The following is a 20,218-nucleotide window of genomic DNA, read 5'->3' as shown; positions in this document are numbered from 1 at the left end:
TCTCTTCCCCTCCTACAGCCATGGCTCGATTGGATTAAGTTGGTCCCGGGCACTGGGGATGGCTCCATGGCCTCGCCACAGGCATTAAGAAGAGCTCGGTTGCTGAGCAACAGAGCAATGCCCCAAATAGGCAGAGCATCGCCCCCTAGTGGTCTTTCCAAGTGCATCCCCATAGGGGCACATGTGGGAGTCTGTCTCTGCCTCCCCTCCTCTCAGTGAATTAAAAAATAAATAAAAAATGAAAAAGTGTAGAAGTCTTGGAATGGTTCAACACCTCAAGAATGGGGCACAAAGTTATGAACTAGCGCTACCAGAATTACAGCCATTTGGCAGAGAGACACATGACAGTGGTTAAGGAATCTATGCAAGCTATTCTGCAAATTCCTTTTCTATCTCCTCTTCTCTTACAGAAATGTATTTACTCACCCTCTGTTATTCATGGGCACATAACTTGTTTACCATTGCTTAGCAGTTCTGCATAAAACAATCCTCACACAGCACAAGCATTTTTGTGGAAGGGTGTGCAGGCTGCCGTAGCTACATTTCTGTGTGTGGAATTTCTAGGTCCAGAAGTGGAAGGTGCTGCTCCAGCCATAGCATTTTATTTTCAGCTGCAACCCTGGTCTGGTTGCTATATTCTGAGAAATTCCTTCTTCTCTCTTTCTACCTAAGAATTGACTCTCCAGGCCGACCCTTCAAGACCCAGACCCCAGGAAGCCACTCTAGACCCCGCCAGCCTGAGTTCTTCCCTACATCAGCACCCTTTAGTCACGCCCTGGCTGGGAAGCTATACTTGCCCCGTGATCAGTGTCTGAGGTCCCCATGCCAACTTTCTGCTTGCTCATTAACTTCTCCCCTGATTTTTTATTGATGTAGTCTCAGAGAATTTCTAAGAGGACTGGTACTCTGAGCAGAGCAACTTAAGGCTTAGAATTTTAAATGGAGCCTCCAGGGAAGCATGATTATAAAAACGAGCTCCCAGAGTTCACCCTAGCTTAATAACTCACCCATGTTCTCCTTCAAAAGTCCAAAGATTATAAGTCTAAACCAGAGCAGAGGACAGAGAGAGAAAACGAGATGTAATCTCCCATCTAAATGGGGCACCAGAGGCAGAACAAGCAGCACGTGTATTGGGCTTCTATCGGAAGCATCTGAGAACATGCCGTCCGCCCAGGAAAGGCCGCAAGCACAGTTGTTTGTCCTGGCGGATTCCTGTGCAGTGGATATGAAATTTTAAATGGACCCCCCAAAAATATATACTAGTAACAAATAAAGGCGGTGGGGATCAGGGGAGCAATAGGTCTATTTTCCAGATACAGGATCTAGAAAATTGTTATTAAACACAACTCTTTACTAAACATACTTATTCCCAGGTATAAGATGAACCAGTGAGATATGATGGTGAACAAGGATAGTGCATTTGTCTTTAATGGGGAGCGGGCCGGGGGATTCAGTGAGAGAGAGCCAGCCCAACGCCCCATTCAATTATGACCTGTCCCAGGATATCAGGAAGCTAGGCTCATGTATGCTACACACCTTTTTCCCCTGGACTTACCGCCTCTTATCATCATCCTGCCACCACCTGTCCCCACACCACCCCTGCCCTCTGTCCCACCCCTACCCTCAGAGCAGGAAGAGAAGAGGCCAAGGTGAGAACCCACATCTCCCGACATCCACCCAACGGCTTTGAGACTCACATCTGTGCGGCTACCATGTGGCCACGCCCTGACTCCCACTCACTTGTAATGTATAGAAGGCCTTGACCAACATCCACGGAGCACACCCAGTCAGGACAAACAGCTCTTAAAGTGCTGAGCAACACACACCCCGGGAAGTAACAGAAGGAATAAGGGAACATGGAAAAGTCCAGAAGGGTAATAGTTCACAACTTACTGAGTTTAAAGCCATCTCGACTTTATCAGCAACATCAGGTAACAAGAGGTATTTGGAATGTTCAAGATGACCTAGAAGAAAGAATGATAAGACTGTAATATTTCCGTACCAATTAGTTTCTGAAAGATCAGTGAAGAAAGCACTAGCAGACTGTCTAGGACGGTGAAAGTTAACTTACTCCAGAACAAGCAGTGGAATCCTCCCCACTGCCACTCACAGGAGTCTGGGGCTGCACCCTCCTCTAGGCTACCACTACGGAAAGGAGAATCCAGGGACTAGGAACACACACAAGCTGACTCATAGCCTCAAGTTCAGCAGAGGCTACAGGTGGGTAAATACCTGGGGTCAACTCCTAGCAGGGCCAGTTCCCGGAGGTATCACTGGGCAATCACTGACCCTCTCTGACTCTCGGACAGATGGACATAATCATGGACACTGTCTTGTTTAGTTGAGGATTCAGCAAGAGGGTGCAGGCAGAGCCGGCGCTGGGGGACAGTGGACGCGGTCAGACGCTACCTCGCTTGTGGCTGCAGAGAAAGTACCATGGGCATGAGGAAGTAGCCACAACCCTGAGCAGGTGGTCTAGAACTTAGTACCAGGTAGAGGCCACACCTGACTTTTTAAATAAGCCATATGGAATCTTCCATTTCTTAATATACACCCATGTAAAAAAAATCTGTAAAACACATCCACACTCACTTACTACACCGTTTACTAGTCTAAATCCAGAAAAGAAAAAAATTCAGAACTAATCATTTGGACTGTCTCTAATGAAGACAGAGCTCTGGGTCATTTGTTTGCTGATGTCTGTGAATGGTCTACAATATCTAGAAAGACCATCAACATGAAAAGCACTATGGGAAAGCCCCACCTGACATCCCTTTTCCTCTTGTAAGCAAATGAGGGCTCTTATCTGCCCTCTCTGCTTTCTGGCAAGGACCAAAGAATGCCTCAAGAAAAGGCCTTTGCGCCTGACCAGGTGGTGGAGCAGTGGATAGAGCGTCGGACTGGGATGCGGAAGGACCCAGGTTCGAGACCCCGAGGTCGCCAGCTTGAGCGCGGGCTCATCTGGCTTGAGCAAAGAGCTCACCAGCTTGGACCCAAGGTCGCTGGCTCCAGCAGGGGGTTACTTGGTCTACTGAAGGCCCACGGTCAAGGCACATGTGAGAAAGCAATCAATGAACAACTAAGAAGTCGCAACGCGCAACGAGAAACTGATGATTGATGCTTCTCATTTCTCTCCGTTCCTGTCTGTCTGTCCCTGTCTATCTCTGCCTCTGTAAAAAATAAATAAATAAATAAATAAATAAATAAATAAATAAATAAATAAATAAATAAAAGTACATATAGCATTTAATATTACTAATGCTTTATTAAAAAAAAAAAAAAAAAAGAAAAGGCCTTTGCAATCATCTGTCCACAAGATTGTATCCCCAGTGAGAAAGCTCTGGACTGCGAAACTGGCCAGCTCAGGTCTGAATGTTTTCCATCTGTGAAGTGCCCACCACACAGTAGGTGCTCAAACCGCAGCAGGCAGCACGGCACGTGGGAAAGCCCAGGACCTCCGGACTAGCCTCTGGATCCAGACCCCAGCTCAGTCCTGCATTAGCTGTGACCTCAGGCAAGTCAGTTAACATTTCTCTGCCTCAGTTTCCTCATCTGCAAAAGGGGCTAATAATAACACCCACCACAGGGCTGTTGGAGGCATGAGAGGAGTTGATGTTAGGGAAGCTCTTAGTAAAGTGCTGCATACATTTCTCTTTTAAATAGAAGTGATTGTAACGATGATACATAGTAAGCAGCCTGATGTGGGGGAGAGAGAAGGGAGGGGCTAATCATGGCATTTGCATATTTGCCTCTGGTTCAGGGCTCCTGAGCTACCAGCAGGAAGTCCACCAGCTCTGAAAACCCAGCAGAGTCCACTCCAGCACACTTCTTCTGTTCTTGCTGTCTCCTTAGCAAAATTGTTTCCTGGCTTACTAATCTAAAAATAACAACATGTTATGAATAAAAACACGAGGATGATTTCTTAATCTTGGGAAACCTCATTAACTAGGTTCCTCCCAAATGCACCAGATAATTTATTGACTGATCATGTAAATATTAAATATAAGGACTAGTTCATATGGACAGCATTGAGGTTTCTTTTTTTTTTTAAAGATTAAAAATGTCAACAGCTTTCTGGGGAAGAGGAAAGAGAACTGATCAATACAACAGGAGAGATCACCATTTGGAATATAATATTTAAGCTTTTAAATAGTATGATTATCACATATTAATATACCTTTCCTACCTCTATTCCATGAGGAGAGAACCTTCTAAGACTTGACATCAGCACAATGAGCTCCACTCCCCTCTCATCTGAGCAGGAATAAACTTGTCACCGTCCTGAGATTACTTTCAAAAGAGTCGCGGCCAGAAGGGCCTTCCCACCCCTCTGGTTTGCCAGCCCTCGGTGGCAGTCACTGCCCCCGCCTCTGAGCCATCCCACCAGTCACAGGTTCGGATGAAGTTTCAGGAAATGAAAACTCGATCCCACTGGCGGCTTTCCCAGTGGAGGAGCCCTCCGAAAGGCGCGAGGAATCGATGCTCCCAATCCAGGCTTCCTATTCATTCAAGATCCCTAACACTGAGCCGAGGAAGCCAGAGAGGAAGGCAAGCGCCCAGAGAGCCACGGCCATGAATTGTCCAGTAAAAGCCCGGGGACCCAGAAGTAATGGCAAGATATCCTGTCTCATCCAGCGATCCCACTAAACCTTAGAACCAAAAACACAAGTGTGCCCAGATCAGCTTCCTGGACTTTGGAATAGAGGACGAGTCGTGCTGCCCATAATTTTCTCTGGCCAAGAAAAAGGGCCAGGGGTGGGGGTGGGGAGAATTCTCCCAATGGAACTGGGTCTGAAAGGAGACCTGGAGATCACCTTCGGTCCGGCTGCTCCACAAACGGCATGTCCACGCCCACACAAGATAGCGAATCTCTAACTGGTCTCTGAAAGGAGCCAGGCCACCTGGCTGGCCAGAGAGAGACAACACTGTGCCACAAAGGTTCTTTCCTGTCATTTAAAGGACACAGGTGATTGTACTGCCTGCCGAACGCCAGCCACAATAAAGCACTTTTCCTTTAAGTGACAAAAAAAAAAGTGAATATGCCTTGAAGCTCCTTAACCCCACCTACCTTGTTGACGGCCAGCAATCGTCCACGTGAGTCACACCACATGGCATGGCACAGTTGTTTCGGTCCACTGTGGGCCTTCCTTTCAGGGAGCTGAGTCACAGCTGAGTCACCTGTGATCATGCCATGGAGGCCCAGCTGCACCCCATGACATAACAAAGCTTGTCCCAAACAAGAACAGACTCTCCTCACAGTATCTTTTCTCTGCACATCTCAGCATACGTTTACTGGAGACTAATTGGGAAAACCCCCAAAAGAATGCAAATGAGCTCTGTCTCACAGATGCTGACTCCCACCTATGGGGCCAGGAGGGTTCCCTATAATGAAGGCTTCACTGACTTCACCCTGCACTTCCATTCATGCATTTGCTCTGGCGCTGCAAAGCCCTGCTGGGAGCCTTTGAGGGGGACTGCAGGTGCGATAAGGTGTGACAAGCCAATGCGGCCCACCTTCCTGGACCTCAGATTCTGTGTCTCTTCTTCAAACTCCAAAGCAATTATCAGCAGTAGATGCTCCCTATCCAATAAACAAATGACCCATGAGAGTCTCTTATGCCTCAACCATGGTACAAAAGCATATTATACACAAAGATGCTCTCATACCTGTTGGGGACATCACACACTGTCAAATTTAACAGACAGTGGTAGATTTAAATAACAGCTCAACACAAACAAATATAAGACAATCAGACAAACAGCATGCACAATGATGAGAGACAGACAGACACCCCCTCAGGAAAGGTACTGGCTGTGTCATCCATCTTCCCTTTTTGATGAATGCCTCATGGTCCCAACACACTTCTTTTTTTTTTTTTTTTCATGCTTATTTTTTTTTTAATTTTTTTTATTTATTCATTTTAGAGAGGAGAGAGAGAGAGAGAGAGAGAGAGAGAGAGAGAGAGAAGAGACAGAGAGAAGGGGGGAGGAGCTGGAAGCATCAACTCCCATATGTGCCCTGACCAGGCAAGCCCAGGGTTTCGAACCGGCGACCTCAACACTTCCAGGTTGATGCTTTATCCCACTGCGCCACCACAGGTTAGGCCCAACACACTTCTTAGGGCAGCAATTGGATGTGGTCGTTTTTAATTTATTATTGTAAAGATCTAGCTTGCTTGTATTATACAAAGAAACTGTCCCAATATTCTTTGAGTTCCAAAGGCCAAATGAGAAAGATGCAATATTAGAACGAGAGGGCAACGGGACAAAACCACACAGGCCCAGGTGTGCAACACGGAGTGCACGCCTCACATGACAGATGGGTCTAGGTCTCTCCAGGAGCGAATGTGCAAAGGCCACCGGCTAAGGTTTATAGAACTTCTGCCAGTTGATCTGTGAAATGCAGACAATTAACAAGTGGAGTTGTCACAAGGATGAAGCGTGTAAGTGGCCCAGCACCAGGCCCAACATGGGGTGGGCACTCAGGAATAATACCATAACAGCAGCAGGGGGTTACCTTCCAGTTTCTAAGGAGCTGTTATATGGAAAAGGGACTCCATTTACTCTGCGTAAATCCAAAGGACGGAACCAGTATCAAAATGGTCAGGAATATCAGAAAGGCAGGTTTAACTCAACCCCAGGGAAACCACATTTCCAACAATGAGAAAGTTCAAATGTCACCTGGGTTGTGCCTTGAAAAGAATAGAGTTCTCAAAGTTAAAAATGTTTGATCCAATACTAAAAGATCATTACTCAAGAATATTCTAGACCCTGGTCAGTAGCACAGTGGATAAAGCGTCAGCCTGGGACACAGAGGACCCAGGTTCAAAACCCTGAGGTCACCGGCTTGAGCACGGACTCTTCAGCTTGAGTGCAACACCACCGGCTTGAACAAAGAATCATAAATATGATCCCTTGGTCACTGGCTTAATCCCAAAGGTTCCTGGCTTAAAACCCAAGGTCGCTGGTTTGAGCCCAAGGTTGTTGGCTTGAGCAAAGGGTCACTGGCTCGGCTGGGGCCCTCCCTCGATCCCTGGTCAAGGCACATATGAGAAAGCAATCAATGAACAACTAAGGTGCCACAACAAAGAATTGATGCTTCTCATCTCCCTTCCTATCTGTTCATCCCTCTTTCTCTTTGTTACTGTCTTTCTTGCAAAAAAAAAAAAAAAAAAAGAAGTAATGACACAACTAAGTGGAACAACAAGTTGATGGTTCTCTCTCTCTGTTCTCTCTCTCTCTCTCTCTCTCTCTCTCTTTTTCCCTCTGGGGGAAAAAAAAATAAGAAACAGAGCTGGGCTTTAGCTGGGAAGTCAGACATGATGATCTTTTATTCTGTGTGGTCAGAAACTTGAAGAACGAATTCCAAACCCATCGTCCCTAGAAAATGTAGATCAAGGGCTTAGGAGGTCAGTGTGGTGCCCTGCCAGGAAGGCCCCTTGGAAGGCAATGACCTTAAAGGGAACCTGACACTGGGTCTCAAGCCACATACGAACCAGCAATAATAAAGACTGAGCTTTGTTGAATCTTCCCATTCAGCTCTCACTTGGATATATTTTTCTAACAAACATCCACTGCACTGCCATCACCATGCTCTCTCTTCTCAGCCCTCCTCGAACACTCTCAATTCTTCCATCTGTTCTGTCCTTGAATGAACTTCTAGGCCAGAAGCCCCAACCAAAAACATGTGGCACCCTCCAAATATTTCATTTTTCTTATCACTTTCCTGCACCCCTACCCCTATCCCCCCCTTCATTGATGCCTGATGGCTTACCTCCACTCAGAGACACAAACCAAATATCTGGACTTGTCACCTAGAATAAGTCCTTTTCCTCCTCCTCTCTGGCTTTCCTCTAATAAGAGCAAAAGCTTATCTTTGGGTCACCTCTCTTCTTCAAACTCCACAACTTACAATCCAAGTGACTGTCCACACCCCCACCAGAAAATCAGTGTCTGCCTTTCTCTGCTGTTGCCCATGACACTTTCCCTGTGTCCCAGTTCCTCTTCTCTTGACCACGTCCAGTGGCTGGGACAAACTGGGTTCCACACTGGGCTCTTCTTTCCTGACCCCTCTACATGGTCCCCCAAAACTTCCTGTGCGATCAGCCCAGCCATCTGTTAGTCTTGGATATTCCATGTGCAGTTGGAGCTAGGATGGTCAGTGGCACAGGGGCACTGTGTGTCCCCTTTGCTTATACCAGGATCCACTGCCCTGGGGATTTTCAAGCCAGAGCTGCCTAAAATGGCTTCTGGGGTTCCCCAACTACAAACAGGAAAAGGCTCACTGGGTCCTACCCAGTGCAAATCTCAGTCCTTAGGTCCATAACACCTTTGCACCCCATGCCCAGAGGCCACCTGACTCATCCTGGGGCAGACCCAACCTCAGGGGAACCTGGCAGGCACCTTGAAAAGTAAGGGAGTCCAAGAAGAATAGGTAGCAATGGCTCAACAACTGTAGAATGTGGGACCACCCATGGGACCCAGAGCAGAGGGAGAGAACAGAGGAGGGAAAGCCTTGCGGCCTTGAATGCCCCCCAAACCCTCCTCTACACCCCTCCCCAGCAGGGACTTGAGGATTGAGCTTCCAATCCTCAAGTAACCCGAACTGACCAGTGGATAGATTGACCCAGTTGCCTTCCTTTTCTGCTTCCACACCCAAGACAGACTTGAGTGGTAGTTCCCAAACCTAGCATTCTAGAAGGTTTAGAACAGGGGTCCCCAAACTTCTTACACAGGGGGACAGTTCACTGTCCCTCAGACCGTCGGAGTGCCGGACTATAAAAAAAAACTATGGACAAATCCCTATGCACACTGCACATATCTTATTTTAAAGTAAAAAGAAAAACAAAACGGGAACAAATACAATATTTAAAATAAAGAACAAGTAAATTTAAATCAACAAACTGACCAGTATTTCAATGGGAACTATGGGCCTGCTTTTGGCTAATGAGATGGTCAACGTGCTCCTCTCACTGACCACCAATGAAAGAGGCGCCCCTTCAGGAAGTGCGGCGGAGGCCAGATAAATGGCCTCAGGGGGCCGCATGTGGCCTGCTGGCCCTAGTTTGGGGACCCCTGGTTTAGAACAATAGACTGCCTGCTCCCAGGGTCAGATGTAGTCGTTGGAACCAAGGCAATGATCTCCTATTGTTACAAAGTTCCCCAGCACCCCTGTCACAGGTTCAGGTGGGAAAGAGAGAGAATCACCAACCCAGGGTCCTGGTTTATGCTTCCTGGTAGACCACCCCCCACCCCCAGGCTAGACTGGATCCCCAGAGAAACTGTCAGCACACTTAGAAGATGGTCATAATTACTGGCATAACGTCCTGTGTGTGCCTAGGCTTCACCATCTACAGGACATTTCACCAACGTCTTGTCCCTTGGTGGCTCATCACCCAGGGGGTCAGCTCCACTAAGGAGTCCCAAGCACTCTATGGGTCACTATAGAAGAGGGCAGCACCCAGACCAGGTGGGGCTGCCACCAGGGCTCTGGGCTCAGGTTAGGGGGGGGCATTAGCCTGGCCCACAAACAAGTCCCTTTCACACGAGGGTCCCAAGGCCCTGTTCTCTGCTCCCCTTTCTCCTTCTCTCCACTGGCTGTCATACATTCAAACCTTCTGAAGGAAGACAAGGGAAGTGACCTATGTGCCAGAGCCAGATGGCTAGCCCTCATTCCCAATTCTCCCTACAGGACCCTGAACAACTTATCTCGTCTCTCTGCATCAGTTTCCTTCTAATCACGTTAAATAGGCAAGGAATGATGCCTGGCTGGAAGACAGTGCCACATCCATGTTTGCTGATATTCTAACACCAGTGTGGCCAAGTTTGCTCAGACAATTAAGGTGACTGGCCCAGGGTGGGGCAGCCAGGGTGTGAGATGCCAAGCTCCAAGGCACTCCAGCAATAACACAACCCTCTTGTGCCCAGGTTGCCCTTGGGAGCATCAATGAAAACGAAGTTGTTGGGGACCAAACAAATGTCCAAATCAAGAACAAAAGTCCAAGCTGCTCACCAGTTGTTATTTATAAAAAATAGAAACAGGTTTGAAAGATCAGTCTGCAGAGGTCCCAGCCCAGGAGGTATCCAATTCCTGTGCTGTCTTTGCTTGCTCAATGGAACCCTTGCCTTCCACTCGAATCTCATCAGCCCAGTAGGGTATGACCCGGGTTGGGGGTTGGAGGTAAGTAAGCCCCATCTCTGGTAAAGTTGGAGTAGTAGGGAGCAACCCTCTAGAAATTCCTGCAGGGTTCCCCATCACCTGAACCACTAGACGACCCCTCCCACCTCACTCAGCAGCAGGGCGGCCTAGGATTCTGCCTAGGCTCCCTCAGTGCCTGGACCCCAAGTCCCTTAGCCTTGGTAAACTCTGAACCACATTCTCCGTCCCCCCTTAGACCTAGAGAGGTCGGCTCAATTCTCACTTCCTGGAAAACCTTCCGACCTCCCTGACAAAGTCAACAACCCTCCCCCACTTTAGGTTTTCTAAAAATCTTGGAACTCCACTTTGTTGCCTTTGTAATTCTCCATTCTTTGAGTGGTTCTTCACATCTGTGAGCGCCAGCAGCACACGGATCAGTGCGCCCCTGTGCGCCTCTTATCTTAACGCCACGACGACCGCGCGCGTTTGAATCCAAGGGTGCGCAGTCCGGAAGCTGAGCCCTAGGGAACCCTGCCGACCAGGCATACCGCGGGCGCCATGCCATCACTTCCCTCCTAAAAAGAACTACTAAGATTCCCCCTGACCAAGCCTGGGCGCAAGAAACAGTATTGGGGGCCACTGCACTACGCCTTCATGAGGGGCGGCCATGTGCCGCACCGGCTCGGAGCTATGAGCCAATGCCGGTGGCCATCCGCTTAAAAGGCTTCTGTGACGCGGAGGCACAAACTTTTAGGCCATAAAGCAATTTTACAGGAGGGTCTGTGGGGCCCGCGAGCAAGGTGCCCACTGCCTGGCTGATGCGCTTGGCTGCCCAGCCACTTGTGAGTTCGGCATGCGGCGGACCAAAGTGTCCGGAGTGCCTGGACTTCGCCTGCAGGGAGAGCGCGCCCGAGATCCAGGACCGCTCCACCGACCGGTTTCTGCGGGTGCCCGGTGCCCAGGTAGCCAGCTCTGACTGACACTGCCGCAGCGCCGCAATGGGGCCCAGGCTGCAGGCAGCACCCCCCGGGCCGTCGAGACATGTGTGCCTCGGGAGGGGACCCTCCGGGAGCCTTTCCCCACGGTCCCAGCCGCGCCGGCCGTATCGCTCCGGGCATCTCAGCGAGTTTCCAGTTTCTCCCCACCTCCGGAGGGAACCAAGAAGCTGAAGGAGTTCAGGTAACACTCCGGGGCTGCAGAGATTTCCCCGAAACAAAGAAACGGATTGACAAGCCCCCCGCTTCCTCGTTCCCGAAGGAAAAGGGCGCACCCTGGACCCCATCTCAGGGCCACAGAGGTTAAGTGGAGCAGAAGCCGGTTACGACCGAGGGGGTCCACTGGAGAAACCCCGAGGCACCCTCTTCTCTGACCAATTGGCCAGGGACCTCACAGGACAATCTTCCCCAGTCGCGAGGTGCCGGGGGCCTCCAAGCGGCGCACTAGGGGTTCCAGGCCCGCAGCATCCTCCCAGCCCCCACGGAGGGCACCCTGCCTTGCTTAGCCCGCGCGTCCCACACCTCCAGCGCTCGCGCTGCGCACATCTGGCTTCACCTCCGCCACCTGAGCGCGGAGGTCGCCCTCGGTCTTGAGCCCGTGATCTCGCACCCCTTCGCCTGTGGAGAGACACTCACCTGCCGCTCTCTGGTCGCGGAGCTCGCGCCCCTCGCCCTTCCTCCTGCTCTGCTTCCTACAGAGCTCGCGTCCTCCTCTGTCCCTCACGGGTGTCTTCGACCCTCCCTGACTCTCGCTTTAATCACAGGAGGCGGTGTCCGAGTGCCCAGGGCGACACCCCTAAGTGCAGGTTCGGGTCACCTCTGGCTAGGTGAGGGGACGGACCGGAGCTGCAGCTCCCGCGGGGCGGGTCTGGGTGGGGGGCGGGAGGAGGCGTTCCCCAAGGGAAACCCCGGGACGCGCTCCAGGCCCCGGCCCGCGGCGGGACCTAGAGGGAGCTCTGGGACGCTACCGGGGCCGCGTTTCGCCGCCGGCAGTTAGGACTGGGGAGGAGCGCGTCTCCCTCACCAAGTCCGTTGAATCTCGTCTGTTGCGGACGCTTCCAGTCCAAGGACTCGATTTGGATGAAAGATCGAGACCTCTTGTAAGCCTGGGAGCTGTTGCTTTGCGAACTCCTGTAGACTGCCGGCCCGGGCCTGGCCCCGACCCCCGCCTGCCCTCTGAGCTTGGCGAGGACCGCGGCGTTGGCTCCCGGAGACCCCTGACCCTGGCACTAGAACCGGAAGACGCGGCGCAGCGAGCCCAGGACCCTCCCTTCCTCCTGAGCCGCCTTTCTTTGCCCACAGGTCCTAAGTCTCTTCCTCCTCTTCAAAACATCCCCAGAAGTGGCGCGAGGACTTACTACCCACCCAAGGCAAGGGACAGGTGGTGAGGAAAGGGAGTGAAATAAGCCTTAGTCCAAAAGCATGGCTTCCCCAGTCCTCCAACCCCTATCTTTAAGTGGCTTTTTCCAATGCTGTTTGCAATATACCAAGTAATGTGGGTTGTTTTAGAATAAGGTGTTAGCATAGGAAAACCTTCATTCCAAGTCACGTGCTGCCTTGGCTCAGCGCTTTTTCCGGGCAGGTCCCCCAGGGAACTGGACTTTCCTAGTAAGTTCTTCCATCCTCCCTTTGGGTCCTCCCACTTAGATCCACAATAAGGGGCTGTCTTGTAGATGCATCAATCCTATGCATCTCTCATAGTTCATTGGTGCCCAGGTTGTCCTAAGTAGAAATATATCGGGTCGGGTTCTTTTCTGGTGGCAATTCACTTTTTTTTTAATTATTGACTTTAGAGAGAGAGGGAAAATAAAGAGAAACATCAAGTCATTGTTCCACTTATTTCTGCACCCATTGGTTGAATTTTTGTATGTGCCTTGATGGCGACTGAACGTGTAACTTTAGCATATCAGGACAATGCTCTAACCTTGAGCTACTCAGCCAGGGCCACTTGTTTGTTTTGAATAGTATGTTTGGAGCTTCCTAGGAATGACACCATTGTTCCCAAATCCCTAATGTCCACCGCACACCATGGAGTCTGTGTGTCTCCACATTTAGCTCTCTTGTGCTAATTGTTTTTTCAACATTTATTTCCTCTTTTTTTGGCAACATTCTGGAATTTTTGTTGGGATGTACATACCTCCCAGGAGCAGACCACTGGGAGCCAGCCCCACGCAGTGCAAGAGGTGGGGATGTGGTCAGTCACTGGCCCAGCAGCTGAATCTTAGTCTCTGGCAGAATCCCTGCTTCAGAGATGAACACACTACCCACTCTGGCCAGTGAGATGTGGCCTCAAGTCATGGAAACAGCTACTTGGCAAAGCACCTTTTTTTTCTTCTTGTGGAAAGCAGTGTTAGAAGCTAAAATCTTGACTTTAGAGGTTTCCCATTCTTCTAAGGGAATTTCCTTGTGCTTGGTGGAAGAAGAGTCAACTAGTCTGGGAATTATTGGTTGCCATCGTTCCATCATGGGAAGCTGGGGCCAGGATAAAGATATCTGCTCCCTCAAAACCCCAGCATAGAGATGGCTAGAAACCCGATTCTTCCTGACATCATAGAGTCACTCTGTCAAACCAGTTCTGAAGGTTAGCCCCCTTGATGGCTTCTTTCATGAACAGAAATAGAAAATCAGAACTGTTTACCAAGGGGAATAGGTGTGACGCAATGAAAACAAAACAACGTGATTATATGTTTAAAATTAGCAACAGAGTTCTCTTCATAGTCAAAAGGCAGACTAGATATCCTGAGATAAGGCCCCCACTGCAAAGCAAGAACAACAAAAGTTGGATAGAATATATAGTTAATATCCTTTAAAATTACAGCAGAATTTGCAAGAAAACTTCAGAAATCTTTAGACATAAAAGCCAAAGTGGGGCATATGCCCAGGAAAGTGAGAAAGGAATTCTAGTGGCAGACATCTGAAGTCATCCAGCCACCTCAACCAGGGTCAAGGCCTCTGCGAGCTGGGAAGTGGGCTAGGAAACCACCACATCAAGTCTACCCTTGGAGAAAGAATGATTTTTAAAAAAATTTATATCTACCCCACTGGAGGGTGATGGCCAACAAGTTTGTCTGTATCTTAGTCTTGGATCTCAGGAAAGGAAGACTAATATTCTCCTGAGACTTTACAGCTACACACAAACCCTCATATGAGAATTTTAGTTTGAGACTCAAATTTCCACTAGCCTTGTGGTCAGAAAAATGTCAGGCCAAAATTTAATCTAAAGTGGTCTTAGATTGGTACGGCCCCAGGCATGTGGTGGAAGCAAACTCAGATCTTCTCTATTGGAATGCTGCTTGGGATGGTTCATTTCATGTGCCAACTCAACTGCACTAAGGGATGCCCAGCCAACTGGGAAGATGTTGTTTCTGGGTGTGTCTGTGAGGTTGGTCCAGGAAGGGGCTAACACTTGAATCAGTAGACTAAGGAAAGAAATCACCAGCATTCCTGGGTTTCAGACTTTTGGATTCACACTGAATTAAACCATCAGCTTTCCTGGGTCTCCAGCTTGCAGATCATGGGACTTCTCAGCCTCTATAATCTTGTGACCAAATTTCTATAATAAACACTCATACATACACATCCTATCGGCTCTGCCTCCTTTGGAGAACTCTGACTAATACACCCCTTAACCTAGGAAAAATTCCCACACAGTCACTATTACAGTGCAAATTAACTAAAAAGTTAAAATAAGACATAAAAGCAGACAAAAACAAGCAACATAATCAGATCATAGATATTGCCATTATTAGACACAGATGAGAAAATAAGTATATTATTTAAAAAAATAAAATAGAGAATCCAAAAATGAACAAGAAACAAAGATTGGTTAAAATTACCTGGTTGAAATGGGGAGAAAATACTAAAGAATACTTTGAGAAATAACAAAAAAATGTAAATTTTCAGTAACTGAAGAAAGACTCAATGATATGGAGTATAGACTTGAAGAAATTCACACAGAGGTACTAAGTTATTTTTTAATTATATAAAAAGAAACTAAGCGGGTATGGAGAACAGAGTAAGATGATCTAATTAGATCTCCAAACATGGTAATTAAGAGAACAAGGTAGAAACAATATTTGAAGTAATAATTATTGAAATTTTTCCATAATTGATAAAAATTATGAATTTTTAGATTATTACAGCTTAACAAATATTAAGCAGGGGAAAAAAACAATCCACATTTAAACATCATATAGTAAAATTATATATTTGCAGAATCCTCAAAATAAAGAAAAGATCTATAAGCATCCCAAAATTAAATGTCCCCAAATGAAAGGCAGAATATATTTATAGTAGTATAAAATATTTAAAGTGTTGGGGGAAAGTGATTGTCAACCAGAATTTCATATCCTGTATAAATACCCTTCAACAAAGAAGGAAAAAACATTTCCAGAGAAATAAAGACAGTATTGACCACAAAAAAGAAACGAGCCCTGGCCAGATAGCTTGGTTGGTTAGAACATCACCGGATTCACAGAGATTGCCGATTCGATCCCTGGTCAAGGCATATACAGGAATGGATCAATGTTCCTGTCTCTCTCTATCTCTAAAATCAATAAATAAAATTAAGAAAAGAAAGAAACTTGAAATGATGTAGTTCAGGAAAAAATAAAATGACCCCAGAAAGAAATGCAAGAGGAAATAGTAAGCCAAGAAATAGTAAAAATGTGGGCAAATCTAACCGAATATTGACAACATAAAATTATACTACTGAAAATGTTTAATTTGTAAAAGTAAGGAAACAACAACAAAAAAGTAAAACTAAATTATTGGAAAATAATAGCATGAAATCCTAGTATAATCCCTAGTGGAATGAACAAAAATGAAAGCATTTCAATGATTGTATTACTCTGGAGGTGAATAAATATACTGATTAACTTTAAACTTGTTGAACATGCTTGTTAAATAGATAATTACAAAAAATTAAAATAGAGTATATATTGATTGTGTCTAAACATAAAGTGGAAATAATGGGAAAGGGGGAAACAATTCAGCGAAACCAAGTGAAATAATGTAGAGAAGAAGGATGAAGGAAAGAAGAAGAGTAGAACTGACTCAGCACAAACAAAACAAATATAAATGTGGAAATATATTCAAATACATCAGGAATCATGATACATGTAAGTAATCCAAATGGTCTACTTTATATGGGTAGATTTTAAAAAGATTTTCAGATTATCTAATTTTGTATGTGTGTGTGTGACAGAGACAGAGAAACAGAAAGAGGGACAGATAGGGACAGACAGACAGGAAGGGAGAGAGATAAGAAGCATCAATTCTTTGTTGCAGCACCTTAGTTGTTCATTGATTGCTTTCTCGTATGTGCCTTGATGGGGGGGGGGGTGGTTACAGCAGAGTGAGTGACCCCTTGCTCAAGCCAGAGACCTAGGGCTCAAGCTGGTGAGCCTTGCTCAAACCAGATGAGCCCGGCTCAAGCTGGTGACCTTCCTCGGGGTTTCAAACCTGGGTCCTCCGCATCCCAATCCGATGCTCTATCCACTGTGCCACCACCTGGTCAGGCTCAGATTATCTAATTTTCAAGACAGCTATATGTTATTTATGAAACCTTGTGGAATGAGTATTTATATGGAAAAGTTGGTTTGGCTATACATATTAATTTTGAAAAAAGTTAACTTTAGAATAAAAAATTGTATTGAGAATAAGGAGAGTCACTTTATAATGTAAAAATGGACAAATAACTGGGAAAAAATATAACAGTTGTGAACTTGTATATACCTAACAGCATAATCTCCAAAAATGTAATAAAGAAAAAATTTCTAGAATTACAAGATCTTCACAAATTCACCACCCTCTCTCTTAGTCATGATAGGTCAAACCAACCAACCAACTAGCAGACAAACAAAAACCCAGTAAAAATTTAGAAGATTTGAACAACACAATGAATAAACTCTATTAATGGCATATAAAGACACCTACACCAAATAATTGCCAAATGTATTTCCAGGTTAATTCTTAGAAATAGTTAAACATACTATTCCAGTCTTTCAGAAATTCTTCAAAGCAACAGAAATATAGAAAATACTGTCCAACTCACCAATGCCTAAACCAGGAAAGATAGTTCAAGGAAAATTATAAGCCAATCTAATTCATGAATATAAATATAAAAATATCAAATAAATATTAGGAAAATGAATCCAACAATGTATAAAAAATATTATGACAAAGTTGGGATTTTCTTAGGAACATAATATTGCTTTAACATTAGAAAAGCAGCTTTCAGTATAGTTCAACACAATAACATATTAAAACAGAAAAAATCATAAAGCCATAATAACATATTTAGAATGAGCATTCAGTAAACTTTCATGAGGACTTTGAAAAAAGTCCTTTGTAAAGATGAAGTAAAAGGAAACTTTTTAATCTATTAAAAAGTATCTATAAAAATTCCTTCAAATATTCTTAATGATAAAAGGAAAAAGATCACTCTAGCATCGCCTTGCTCAACGTCGTACTGAATGTTTTAGCCCAGGTAGTCAACATGGAAAAAGAAATTACACTAATGAAAATTACAAAGGAAGAAACAATTCTGTCATTATTGGAAGATATGATTGTATGCCTACAAAATCTCAAAGAATCAATAGGATATCCTGAGAATTAAGAAAACTTAGTCACCTATATTTGATAGAGAAAATACGCAAAAATAGCTTGCATTCTTCTCTACCACCAACTAAGCATTGGAAATGCAAATCTAACATGTACTATTTATTGCAATAATGGTAGTTTGATTTTGTAAGAGAATGTCATTCTTGAAGAGTCATGTCACAATGTCTGCAACTTACTTTCAAATGATTCATCAACAAAAAGCCACATATGAAAAAATGTTAAAAATTGTTGGGTCTCAGAGGATGGTGTTCATATATTCATTGTACTAATTTTTCATATTTTCTGCGCCTTTAAAATGTGTCATCATAAAAAGATGAGAAAAACTACAGAGGTATGTAACTTCAACAGCAACAAATACATAGTTATTTGAATAAATCTACCAAAATTAGTGAAAACTATTATGGAGAAAATTATAAGCCTTTATTGAAAGTATTAAAGACTGAATAAAAAGAGAGATATGAAATTCATGTACAGAAGATGTGTTGTTACAGAAGTTACAATGTTATAACAATTGTCTTTTTAAATTAACATAATGAAATTAATATAATTGCAAACAAAAATTTTAATACATGAGTATTGGAGTTCATAATATAGAATAAATATGCAAGAGCATGAAAGAATAAAACCAAGAATCACCAAGACACAGTTGAAGAAGAGCAAAGACATGGCAGGATTATTCCCAAATAAATCTTCCCATTCAGAAGATGGAACATAAGAGACTAAGTCTAATAACTTCACTGTAGGAAGCGATTTAATGGTACTGGTATGGGGACAAGAGGAAACAAGAAGAATGAGAGCACAGAAACAGAACCAGGTATACGTGGAGACATGAAGGTTACAGGTGGCATGTGGATCAGTGCAGAAGTCTGATGAGAAACCCATTATCCACATGGAAAAAGATGGAGTTAGCTTCCTACATCACATCGTACATGTCAACGCAGGTGAATTAAGGGCCAAATGTGAAAATAGTGTTAGAACTTTCAAAGGATGCAGTGACTTTGTATTGTGATAAGTTCACCAAAATGTGTCTCTGGTTAGACTGAACCATGTGAAGTCCTGGGAGATTTGGAGGGCAGAAATGGAACAGGGCCAGCTTTGCTCCCACACCTCAATGCTGGTCAGCAGACTCACCTCCCAGCACCAGGCAGCAGCCAGGCCTGCAGCCATTCCCCTTTCCCCACACCCTCCAGGTAGTTGGCTCCTGGACTGGATGTGTATTTAGCCGGGCAATGAGAGCCCCACCCCAGCTTCTGTGGAAACCCTTGTCAAGGTCAGAGTTACAGTCCAGCCTTGTGGGCTTTACCGTGTGCATGTGGGTCCCAGCTTGTTCTGGCTCTCCCCCATTTTACATCTGCAATAGACTGGATGATGACCCCCCTCAAATTCATATGTTGAAGCCCTAACTCTAATGTAACTCTATTTGATGATAAGCTTTTAGGTAATCAAGGTTACATAAGGTCCGAGGGTGGGTTGGTGAGTGATAGGATTGATGGTCCCTGTAGGAAAAAGACATTTCTCCTTCTCTCTCTCTATTTCTCTCTTTCTCTCTCTCTTCCTCTCCCCACCCCCCTGTGCATACCTGAGGAAAGGCCACGTGAAGCTACATTAAGGAGGCGTCCATCTGCAAACCAGGACAAGAGCCCCCACCAGGTACCAAGTAGACTGGCTCCTTGACCTTGGACTTCAGCTTCTAGAACTATGAGAGAATAAACGTGTGTGGTTTAAGCCCTTCACCCCCCTGCGGTATTTTGTCATGGCAGCCTGAGCAGGCTAAGGCAACACCTTTTCCTGCCCTGTGGTCTTTAAGCTGCCACCTCACATGCAAAGACCAGACAGAGTCACCCAGAAACCGGTCAGGCAGCTCCCTTAACTGCACAAGGTCAAATCCTCTAACCAACTTCTTCCAAAAGCACCCAGACACACATCATCATAGTATATGGAACACAGAGTAAAACCAGTGAGGTCTCCAACATGAGGGAACCTTGGGGACATGATACTGAGTGAAGTAAGCCGAACACAAAAGGACAAACACGGTGTGGTTCCACTTATAGAGGCCCCTGGGCAGTCAGACTCATAGAGACAGAACGCAGAAGGGTGGGTGCCAGAGGCTGGGGAGTAGGGTAATGATGTAAGAGAAGGTTCAGCACTTTGTCTCAAGAAGCCCCATGAAGCCACTTCTGAGTGAGCCCAGACCCTAACAGATGAACGAGGCCCTTCGCCCACTCACCACCCGTGGGAGAATCTGCCTCCGTGGGCCTCTTCATACAGCCACCACGCTTTCAGCAAGTTCCTTGGAGGAATGCAGATCCCAGCGGTTCAAACAAGGAACAGGTTTTCAGTGTTTGTTGTTTGTCATGGTTGAAGCAAGTTATAAGGCTTGGCCCCAAGGTTCAGCATGTCCTGGGGCTCCAGCCTAGAAAAAGAACAATTACCTTTTATTAAACATTTACTGTGCCAGTCA

General features: G+C 45.9%; 1 protein-coding gene across 6 annotated transcripts in view; it reads right to left on the bottom strand.

The window, feature by feature from the left end:
• The window catches only part of TMPRSS2 (transmembrane serine protease 2), a 44,896-nt gene extending 24,888 nt beyond the window's left edge, over nucleotides 1-20,008 (bottom strand). The window contains exons 1-3 of one of the 6 annotated variants that reach the window (XM_066370145.1): nucleotides 11,770-11,964; nucleotides 2,233-2,420; nucleotides 1,894-1,964 (exon numbers count right to left, since the gene is read on the bottom strand). In XM_066370145.1, coding sequence (XP_066226242.1) covers nucleotides 1,894-1,908 — 15 coding nt within the window. In that variant the 5' untranslated portion in view covers nucleotides 1,909-1,964; nucleotides 2,233-2,420; nucleotides 11,770-11,964. Of the gene's footprint in view, nucleotides 1-1,893; nucleotides 1,965-2,232; nucleotides 2,421-4,186; nucleotides 4,638-5,068; nucleotides 5,093-11,769; nucleotides 11,965-19,984 lie in introns of those variants that run through there. The other 5 variants (XM_066370147.1, XM_066370142.1, XM_066370143.1 and 2 more) reach the window with 5 other exon arrangements.
• Between the last annotated feature and the right edge of the window lie 210 nt (nucleotides 20,009-20,218).

The sequence above is a fragment of the Saccopteryx leptura genome, chromosome 2 (assembly GCF_036850995.1).
Source record: "Saccopteryx leptura isolate mSacLep1 chromosome 2, mSacLep1_pri_phased_curated, whole genome shotgun sequence".
In the NCBI taxonomy this organism is placed as follows: Eukaryota; Metazoa; Chordata; class Mammalia; order Chiroptera; family Emballonuridae; genus Saccopteryx; species Saccopteryx leptura.
The sequence above is the reverse complement of the archived record's forward strand: the minus strand, read 5'-3'. Positions and strand labels throughout refer to the sequence as shown.